Genomic DNA, 10,784 nt, shown 5'->3' with positions numbered 1-10,784 from the left:
ACTTGGCCAAAGCCCCTCAGCTGGGTTTGAATGTGCTGGTTACACATCAGCCTTGGAGAAGGAAGGAGAGGTGGGCCTCTGTGCAACCTGGTTTCACAGTCCAGGTATTGCCCCAGTGGGCTCTTGGTCAAGCTATATCCTTTTCCAATTCAGTGGAGGAAGAGGAATGTCCACGGTAGAAGCACCTGGTAGTACACATGGTTGCTGGCTATTAGGTAAGCCTGAAACACGCCCTGTGCTCTTCTGCCTCTGGGTTTGGGCATTTGCTCACATGTCAAACTGAATTTCCCTCCCCCATCCGCCCTGGAGCCCTTGGAGGGTCCGCGTCTGGGTCCTCAGGCTGCACCTCCTGTGTTGGTGGTGAACCTTCCCTTCCTCGAGCAACCAGCTTTCCTGGTTTAGGGCTCACAGCCTGTCAGAACTGAGGTCTTCTCAGGAAAGACACCACACCCCCGTCCCCAGGCAGGTTATCCCAGACTCCACATCTGGTCCTTCAGAAATCCGCATGCACCCTTCCCCCCACCTCACTCAGGAATGAGCCAGGATCCTGCATGGCCCCCTCCTTTGTTCCTCTCACCCTTCCTTCCTCTCCAGACCCTCCATGGGAAAGAGAACTGAGCCCCAGGCTGCCGTGCCCCCGACTCTGGGGACACCCACCAGCTCTCTGACCAGCTGAAAAGTCAGTGAGACCCACACGCGGTATCATTCCAAGAAGGACCCCCATGTGCTGCAAACAGGAGGCAGGTCAAGCCATCTGGAGCCCGACTTCCAGGAGGATGGAGTAAGAGAGGGCACTTCACACAGGCACACACACCCCTCCACCCACAGTGGTACTTCCGGGTCCCTGGTGTTTGGGTGATCCCTTCCTCCATCCTGGGTTTTCCTTGTTCCATCCATTTGCACATGGATTCCTGGGAAGGCAGAAACTTCCCCTTCAGATGCTCCAGTCAGGTCCACTTTGTAAAGTGATGGAGCAGGGACCAACTCCTGAGCAGAAGGACAGATTGCTGATCAGAACACAATTTCCCCAGCCCCACCACTCACAGAAGCACAACAGACTCGTGTGGTGATGTCTACATTGCCAGGGAAGACCTACATTTCTTATTTCCAAAAAGAATTTAGTAGATTTTAAAGGCACCTTTCTGGCCTCTGATTACCAGCTGAGAACCACTGATCATGTCTCCTGCAAAAAAAACTGCCTCTCTCGGTGTTTATTTCCTATCTGAAATTACCTTGTTGATCAAACTGAAGTGAATGGAGCTCAGCCGTGTCCAGCTCTTTGAGATCTCATGGACTGTAGCCCACCAGGCTCCTTGTCCGTGGAATTCTGGCAAGAATACTGGAGTGGTTTGCCATTCCCTTCTCCAGGGGATCTTCCCAACCCAGGGATTGAACCCAGGTCTCCCACATTTCAGGCAGATTCTTTACTGTCTGAGCCACCAGGGAAGCCCCATCTTGTTTAAACCAACAGACAAAGGAAGGGCCTAGGAAACTAGGATTACAGGTAGGTGGTGGAGATGAAGACTGGGAGGGCTGATGGGTGGCAGGAACCATGGTGGGTGGAGCTGAGCTGGTGGGAGCCATGCTGTGATGTGTGAAACCCAAACTATGAAGAGGACATCAGCGAGATCCCCCCTGCTATACCTGAAACAGATGACCCCCTCCATTCTCCTGGGAGATCTTGCCCTGATGGTCACCTGTGCACCCTTGGGCAACCTCGTTGAAAGAGTTTTCTTCCAAGCAATTTGCCAGTGGCAGCAGCACTGACTGGGGACCCCGGGGTCCATCCTGTCACCAAAGCAACAACCCTAACACAAATCCTTAGGATGGTCATGGTAACAACACTGGGAGGGGAGCCTGGGGCCTCTTGTATCCTGCCCCCACCTCACAGCCTCCCATGGCCATGTTGTCTACAGAGTCTGGAGACGTAAGTCCAAGGATGTGACCTGGGTGTGTGGTCCTGCAGGGTACAATGGTCTCCCACTCACCCACCCACTCTGAGCTCACAGCAGTCTTGTCGGGAGGCAGGGCATGGCTCACCACCAGTCTCATCAGACCAGGGAGGAAGTCGAGGCCCAGGGTGGGGTGGGGTGTGGCCTTGGGAGGGAGGTCTTGGCCAAGTCAGGGTGGATGGCGGCACCCAGAGCTCTGGTTCCTGTGTGAGTTTCCCAGGGCGCACTGGGGCCTCCCTCTCTCTCAGACTAGTCCCTGGTTCCCTGTACGACCCCAGCAAACATCATCCTCTCTCCTGCAGCCTCCCTCCTGCAGCCTGGTGCTTTGAAGGCTCAGTTCAAAAGCTGAGCATCAGTTCAAAAGCACTCTCTGCGGGGAAGGGCTGGTGGGGATCCCTTCTGACTTGTGTTGCCACTCTCTTCCTTCCCTTCCTGGGCTCTCCCCTGCCCTCTGACTGCTCAAGGCTGGGGGCAAGGACTCGGGGATTTTCTGGGCAAGTTTACAGGGAAAGAAGTTTTCTCAGAATGACTTCCACAGACTCCTTCGTGTGTGGTGGGAGGTGTGGGGTCACCACTGGTCAGAACCAGCTACACAAGTAGCAAATTGAAATTGCAGGATCCCAGGTCCAAAAGATATACAGAATTTCAAGACCTCAAGGATATACAGAGCATTAAACCAAGTACCCAGCCCTCTGGAGCCCAGGGTCCTGTGTGACCTCCCATGATGCTGGCCCTTCCCCAACCCCCAAAACACAGTCATGGCAAGAAGGACACCAAGTACCTGCTTCTGGAGTTCCTCAGATAGTAGAGGTTTTGATTCCCTGGGAAATACAACAGGCACTTATCATTTTGTTTTACTGGTTCTCTAAAATCTTCTCTAAGAAGTAAAGAAGGGGACTTCCCCTGGAGTCAAGTAGTTAGGAATCTAGTTACCAATGCAGGAGACACAAGTTCAATGCCTGGTCAGGGAAGATCCCATATGCAGAGGGGCAACTAAGCCCATGCGACACAACTACTGAGTCTGTGCTCTAGAGCCCAGGAGCCACAACTACTGAAGCCCCGGTGCCCTAGAGCCTGTGATCCACAGCAAGAAAAACAACTCCATGACCGCAACTAGACAGTAGCCCCACTTGCCACACCTAGAGGAAGCCAGCACACAGCAGCAAAGACCCAGTGCAGCCAAAAGCAAAAAGAAAAGCCTCTTCCTGTGGAAAGTACATTAACTGATTTCTGTTAGAAAAAAAGAGAGAGAGAAAGAGAGAGAGAGGGAGTGAGAAAAAAATAAAGTAGGGCTCTGAACACACAAATACAGGAGAAGAGCGGTGCCTTTGCAACTCCCATTGTCCAGCAGGGCAACCAGGCCCCAGGAGAGCAAGAGAGAGGCGAGCTTAGCAAGGCCAGGGGGTGCACATGGCAAGCCTAGGGCTGGACTCCCAGATCAGTGCCCTTTCCACTCCCCACAGCATCTCTAGCGGTCCCACCCTGGGGGCATCTGGAGCTGGTGACTTGGCCCCTGTCTTTCTGTCCATCCCAGCACCCCCCGCCCCACCAGCCTGCAAGAACCCAGGAGGTCCCGCACCGCAAGCTGCTTCCTGGGCTGGGACAGCCTCCCCTCCTGCCCAGCGGCACAGCCCACACATCCACCTTTAACTTAGCTGATCCATCCATGAAGGGCTAGGCATTTTCAGGACCCTGGTGGACCAAAAGCCCCCAGGGAGCTCTGACACAGACCCCACATCTGAGAGAGCCGCATCTAGAACGTGACCGGCCATGTTTCCCTCCAAATGCCCCATTTTCCCGTTTTCGGGGAAAGAGCCATTTTGTTGAGATTTTCACTTTTCACCCTTCCCGTGATAGGGGTGTTGCTCTTTGAGGCTCTGAACATCCACTGATGCCCGGTAACAAGCCAGTGATGCCTCTTGAATGGGCTGCAGTGTCAGGCTTGTGCTGTGTCCGGGTCCACAGGAGGACCGTCGCCTGCTGTCGGCTTCCTTCTGCCCCGGGCTCCAGGCTGTGTAGCTCTCAGTCCCCCATACGTGTCACTGGAAAGGCTCCTAGGACAGATTGGCCTGTGCAGGCGGCAGTCTGTACAACCCGCAAGCTGCTTTCTTGAAGTTCTTCTGTGTCCGCAGCTCCCTAGCTGATGTTTGTCCACCTTTGTCTTCTAAACTGCTTTACTGCCACCATGTGGCCGAGCAGGGGAAGATCCCCTGGAGAAGGAAATGGCAACCCACTCCAGCATTCTGGCCTGGAGAATCTTGTGGACAGAGGAGCCTGGCAGGGAACAGTCTATGGGGTCGCAAAGAGTCGGACAGGTCTGAAGCAACCTGGCACGTGTGTGGCCGAGCAGAGCAGGAGAGCCTGGAGGGCTCCCTCTGGGCATTTGTACCAATGTCACTGTCCTAACTGGGTTTTCCCCAGTGTCAGCACCCCTCAGAGTAAGGGTTATATATTAACTGGAGGATAATTACTTTACCATATTGTGATGGTTTTTGCCAGACATCAGTATGAAGCGACCATAGGTATACATGTGTCCCTTCCATCCTGAACCTCCCCTCCCACCTCCAGTCCCACCCTATCCCTCCAGGTTTTCACAGAGCACTGACTTCGGGTGCCCTGCATCATACATTTTTATTAACTGCATGCTAGTTGGATTAAGTCACTATTCTCTTTTTTTTTTTTTTTGCCCCACGGAATGGCCGTGGAGCTTCCCCAACCTAGGATCAAATCAGTGCCCACTGCATTCGAAGGGCAGAGTGTTAACCATTGTACCATCAGGGAAATCCTGAAAGGGAACATCTGTGACCTAAAAAAGACATCCTATAATACCATCTCAGCCTAAAGAGGAGTCATCACGGATGTCATCAGGACCACGTGGGGCCACAGCCCCATGGAGTGTGGCTTTGTTTACTACGAAGAGAAAAAGGAACCAGCTTTTAAAGGGCATTTCATGTTCAGCACAGGGGTAGTCCTAGTACCAGGAGCATCAAGGTCTTTATCAGTTCAGTTCAGTCACTCAGTCGCGTCTGACTCTTTGCGACCCCATGAACTATAGCAGTCCAGGCTTCCCTATCCATCACGGATTTCCGGAGCCTGCTCAAACTCATATCCATCGAGTAGGTGATGCCATCCAACCATCTCATCCTCTGTCGCCCCCTTTTCCTTCTGCCTTCAATCCCCTTCTACTCCTGCCTCTACTTTATAAAAGGGAGCAATTTCACATGGATGCTTGAGGGGTTCAGTTTTGTGGAAGGCCCTCATGGTTTCAAGAAACTTCACTCAGCGAAAAAGCCTCTGGGTATTGTTATTGTTGTTCAGTCACGCCTGCACTATTGATAAGACAGAAGGCAGAGCAATTAGATGGAAACCTTTGGCTTCCCAACCAACCAACATCACCTACACATGAAAACACTAGACACGGTTGTCAGTATATTGTGGCAAGTCCCTTCCACTGTATGTTGATATATTATTGAATACAGACGCATTGATGACAGATGAATTCTGTCTGTAAACCCTACCACAATCACATAAAAGAATTTTAAACAAAAAAATAATAATAAACTTTCAAAAAAATAATAATAATAAACAAACAAACAAAAAAGAATTTTAAACAGAAGAACAAATAGTAGACCGAAAGTGGACGTAAAACAGAATCATTAAAAAAAAGTCCATAGGGGAACTCTCTGGCTGTCCAGTGGTTAGGACTTGGTACTGTCAATGCCAGAGTCTCGGGTTCAATCCTTGTTTGGAGAACTAAGATCCTGCAAGCCAGGATCTTAAAAAAAAATCTAAAGAAGACAGAAAAGGAAGGGAGAATAAGGTACTAACTGAATGAATAAAAGAGCTTTGAGATATAAGATTAAACTCCAGATGTGTCAATGATTACGTAATACAAGTGGTCCTGTGTTACCCAGGGTTTCTAGTTTCTGTATCTAATGTTTTCATATCTCAGTGCCCCAACCAGGGTTGGTAGATGCCTGGAGACCACACACTCTCTCCCTCAGCCCGCCTCTCACATGCAAACTGACCAGCACCTCCATCCCACCCTTTCTATCACTGAGACTCTAAGTCTCTGTCCTAGTAACCCCAGAGCCAGGTACCAACAAACTGGGGAGCCCCCACACCCACACCAACCCACTGAAATTACTCAAGCTAATCCATCCTCAACCTGGTCTCACCCTCCCACCTCGCCCATTCCTTCCCTGGGAACATCACACGGGCTGTGACTGTCCTCTCCTCTGGGCCAGCACGACCCACTCCTCCTCCCCTGGGGACTGTGAGTGACAGACTTGCTCTGCACCAGCGATGGGCTCCCCACCTGGTGATCGGACCACAGGTGAATAAAGCCCAAACAGTGGGGACATAGAAAGTGCTGGGAGACAGGGACACAGGGAGAGTGGGAGCGAGAAGGAGGGAAAGAGAAAAAGAGAAACAAATACTTTAGGCAAAATGTAGGTGATCCTGGAAATAGAGAATTTGAAAGTTTATGCACTATTTTTGCATGCCTGCCTTGAGCACTGAACTGAGCATTATTTCTAATCCTACCACGCCAGTCAGTGTGCTTTTTCTTAAGCAATTTTCTCCCCAGAAAACCTTCTTTCCCTCCTACTGGGCTTAGGTCCCCTCCATTGCAGGAGAACTGACAAATCAAGCTTGTCATGGACAGATGCTCAAAGCCATTCATGAAATAGTCTGTCACTTGTCTTCTCAGGGGTAAGAGGTCAAAAGGTCAAGCCACAGACTCACCAATCACTGTAGAAGGCACTGACAAGGCCTCCATGCCTCCCTGCCCGGGACCAGTTCTGTCTCCTTCTCAAGGGTTGAGATGGAAAAATTGTTTGCATCATTTCCTTTCTGCTATCAGAGGTCACATGTGCATGCTGAGTGCCTCCTCCATGGCAAGGAACATCTGGTCAATACTGATATAAAACATGAAAGGGCAAGATAGGCCTGAGGCTACAGCTGGGTTGCCCTGGAAGCAGGATGGGCAATCACGGGAAGGAGCTGAAAACACGTGTGACCTGCACAGATGCCATGTCATCTTGATGAGTGGTCTCCCTCTCCGTTTGGGCAGGAACGTGACAACTGTGACAGGCCTGATACGGAATGTTTGCCGATTTCCATGGTGTAAATATTTCTACCATGTCTGACTTCAAGCTACCAAGAGTATAACAACCAGCTCAAAAATACCCTGACCAATTAGCAATTGGCTCTGGCAAGTCTGTATCTTCGGGCACAGACCCAACAAAGCCCCCTCGGTTTCCTCTGTAGGGTTTCTTCCCTCAACTTGGGGTGACGTAGAGTGAGAAGCATGAGGTTCCTCTAACCTGCCGGGAACCAGCCCCTCCTGCTCACCAAGAGAAGACAAGCCCAACAGGTTACAAAGTAAATGCTCTGTGAGATCCTGCCCTCTGTCCCTCCCAGGAACAGGTTGGCCAGAAGCAGATCTAAGACAAGCATTTAGTAGTTGTTTGGGAGGCGATTCCAGAAAGCACCAGCTAGAGTGTAGAGAAGGGAGACAGGGCAGGACCTGAATCAGAAAAGGAGGCGTCAATGAACACATCAATGAGGAAGGGGACAAGGGCTCAACCCAGCTGGGGACCTCGGACAGAGGGGTGAAACATCTGCAAGTGGGCCACCCAAGGAGGGAGGAAGAAGAGGTGTTTTTCCATCAAGTTCCCTCAGTAGTTAGTTGAAGCTGCTCCCTGGATTCAAACTCCCCAGTGCTTCCAGTCTGCCACAGAGCAAAGGTCAGCTAGAGAATGGCGGGGGGCAGGACATGGGCAGTGTCTGAAACACACAGGCAAGTAGACATGTGATCTGTCTGTCACCCTGTCTCACACCCTCATGCAGAGCTCTTCACCCTGATGGACAAGATGCTTGTATTTAATGGTGCAAATTTTGTACCATGTGATCCCTAAACACAAGCCCACTGCTTCAATCTGGGACCCAGCTGAAGAAACAGTTATGTGTCACAATGCCACAGGAAAAGCCAGGAGGGATGGGCTATTTCAGAATTAAGGACCAGAGGTACGTTCTGGGCATTGTACCTGCAGGCTCCGCCCTGAGACTGAACTGGGTCTCTGCGAGTGTTTAACAAGATGGGAAGCCTGGCCCCTCGTGGACTGTCAGCTCCATGCGAGCAGGAGCAGCGTTCCCACCAGCACTGCATCCACGGCAGGTCTCCTTATGACCTACCAGGTGTTGGAGGAGGAGGGCAGGGGCGGGTGAAGGGCTTGGGAGGGACCCGAGGGTGGAGATGCTGTCCTGGAGCTCCTGGGACTGCTGCTACCCTGCCCTCCTGGAAGGAGCAGGGGCCTCACGCTTCTCCGTGTTCACAGGAGTGATCTCACACACACACACATAGATACACATATGCACATAGACACACACCCATACACAGACACACACACATACACACAAACACACACACACCCCTAACAGGTCCTGGTAAGTCGGAAGAGGGGAAACAATTGAAAATGAAGGCTGAAGGAAGTTGTTTTCACAAGATTTTATTTTTCAGATGCTGACACAGGGCAAAACATATCCCAAGAGGTCTTCCCTGAGCTTCTGATTCACCAAAAACCTCTATGAGGGAGTTATCTGCATATTGTTCAACTTTGGCCTGGGGAATGGAAATGGAGGTACTATTTCTGGAGCTAACCGTGGAGCAGGGAGATTGGTGGAGGGAACCACCGCCAGGGACTCCTCATGGGATTGAACAGTGATGTGCCAAATTTTCTGAAACTCTTAAGCTGTGAACCAATAAAAACAGGTTTCTGGTAAGAACTGGGTGACAGTCAAGACATGATCCGTCCCTCCTCATCTGACATTCCATTTGTGGTGGACTCCAGGAATCTTGGGGTCCCAGTTCACCTCTGGCTGTGACCCTTGGCACATGCAGTTGAATCCCTACATCCATAAACAGATGAGGAAACTGAGGCCCACAAGAAGCCTGGGCCTTTCCAGGGTCCAAGCCCACCCCAGCAAAGCTGGACAGAACAGAGGCTGAAAGCCCATGAATCCAGTCAGTGCCTGGCATATTCACAACCCCCTGGAGGCTTTGTGAAAATCCAAATGACAGGGCCCCACCCTAGAGTCTGATCCAGGAGGTCTGAGTGGGGCCAAGAACCTGCCTCTCTGTTAGTTTCTTCTTGGGGGCCCCGTTAGACAACACTGCTCTAAGATATGCAGAGCCAGGACTGGAGACCTAGGGCTTAGGGAGGCAGGGGCAAGGTCTGCCCTGGACTAGGGAGGGAGTTATTGATCCAAAGCATGTTCCAAACACTGCATTGTTAGCTGCACACCACAGAAGGGGCCACTCACCTCATAACGGCTTATGTGAATACATTGTTCCAATGGTCCATGGTGACTGTCACCCCATATTTTTTCACCACCTGGAGAAGGAGGTTCAAGGTCAAACTGGAACTCCTGGGCTATAACTTCCCAGCCGCACCCCACCTCACCGCAGGGACTAGAACTTTTTCCCTAAAGTTCCCGGATCAGCTCCTGGAAAGCACCCTCCTTCAGTCCCAGGCCCCAGGCTCACTCCATTCTCCTTGAAGTCACACTGCTCCAGGGCCTGCTGGCTCGTCCTGGGGCACACCGCCTCCTTCACCTTGAAGCTCACACGCTTCGGGCTATCCAGGTCTTCATCCTGATCAAGGATCAAAGTGGGGAGACTGGGCTCGGGCTCATGTTTCCTTCTCTGATCTGTCTCCCCGCCCCCACCCAGATGGCAGCCTCTCCAGCCCCCTGCGTGTCCGGCCCTGGGCTTGGTGCTGGGAGCCCAGGGGAGGGACAGAGCCCGTCCCCGGCTTCACGGGCACCCAGAGAGCAGGAGTGGACTGCACGGCAGCGCTGAGGGCAGAGCCTCCGCGCAGAGGGGCTGAGGGAGGTCAGGGCTGCCTGCAGGGAGAGCGCTTGTACCTGGAACGTCCAGGCTGACAGAGGCCTCCCTGGCAGGGAGACACCACAGTGCAGTGGGGCCTTCAGCAGGGACGTCACCTCACAGAGCCTGTGACCCCCTCCATCCCTGGAGCTCCTGTAAGTACTGGAAGCCAGATGTGCAGGGCGCCTGATCCCACAGCAGAGATGCTAAGGCAGGAAGCCTGGGGCTGGCAGGGGACCCAGGTCTGGGAAGATTTCCTGGAAGATGTGGGAGCCACCTAGAGGGCAAAGTGCCTTCCTGACAGGAGGTACAGCCTGAGCGAAGGGAGGGACAGTGTGGCCAAGGCTGGGGGGAGATGGCTCCAGGAGACGGTAGAGATTAGCTTCTGAGGACTTCTCAATGGGCTGATCCACAGCACGAAGCACGGCCTCCCTGTAGCTAAGGGCCTGGGCTCTGGCCAAGGGCAGCACTAGTCCCAGCAGCAGTAGCCACAGTGACCACCGTCCCAGGGAGAGGCTGGCCCTCTGGGTCTCCATGATCCCCAATCTGCCTCCTCCCAGCCCGAGGGACCCTCCTTTTATGCTCAGCCTGAGCCCTGATGCAAAGGCTCAACCAGGAGTCTTCCTGACCCACCCCATCCCTGCCCTTCTCCCAGGGTGTGAGCTGGTCTTACCTCAGGCCTTGCTGTTGCCTCATGGGATTTCTGGGCAGTGGGCAGGGAGGCCCCTTTGCAAGGTGAAGAAATGGTTTCTCCATCTCCTGACAACTTCTTGGCCTCTCCTGGATCCCATGGGGAGTGTCACCAGCGGGCTTGCTCAAGAGGGTTGTGTCCTCCAGGAGACGGACCAGGCACTGTCTGCATCCCCTCTGCCTCCACACCATGGGCTCCTCAGGATTCAGGGTAAAGGAGTGTATTCAGCACTCAACCTCCAGCTCTAGGC

At 52.6% G+C, this 10,784-nt stretch overlaps 1 protein-coding gene across 1 annotated transcript; it reads right to left on the bottom strand.

Moving 5' to 3' along the window:
- Positions 1 to 8,482: 8,482 nt before the first annotated feature.
- Positions 8,483 to 10,379, bottom strand: LOC122424256 (cathelicidin-5-like). The gene is made up of 4 exons (XM_043441834.1): positions 10,176 to 10,379; positions 9,502 to 9,609; positions 9,279 to 9,349; positions 8,483 to 8,707 (listed from the first exon to the last, which is right to left on the bottom strand). Exons 1-3 carry the CDS (start codon positions 10,377 to 10,379, stop codon positions 9,290 to 9,292), a joined length of 372 nt encoding a protein of 123 aa, XP_043297769.1. The 3' UTR covers positions 8,483 to 8,707; positions 9,279 to 9,289.
- Positions 10,380 to 10,784: the final 405 nt, after the last annotated feature.

The sequence above is a fragment of the Cervus canadensis genome, chromosome 22 (genome assembly GCF_019320065.1).
Source record: "Cervus canadensis isolate Bull #8, Minnesota chromosome 22, ASM1932006v1, whole genome shotgun sequence".
Taxonomy (NCBI): domain Eukaryota; kingdom Metazoa; phylum Chordata; class Mammalia; order Artiodactyla; family Cervidae; genus Cervus; species Cervus canadensis.
The sequence above is the reverse complement of the archived record's forward strand: the minus strand, read 5'-3'. Positions and strand labels throughout refer to the sequence as shown.

Coding starts and splice junctions, on each gene's coding strand:
- LOC122424256 (XM_043441834.1), bottom strand. CDS start 10,379: ATGGAGACCCAGAGGGCCAGCCTCTCCCTGGGACGGTGGTCACTGTGG. Junction 9,610..10,175: donor CCCCCAGCCTTGGCCACACT/GTCCCTCCCTTC, acceptor ATCCTTGATCAG/GATGAAGACCTGGATAGCCC. Junction 9,350..9,501: donor GTGACTTCAAGGAGAATGGA/GTGAGCCTGGGG, acceptor CTCCTTCTCCAG/GTGGTGAAAAAATATGGGGT.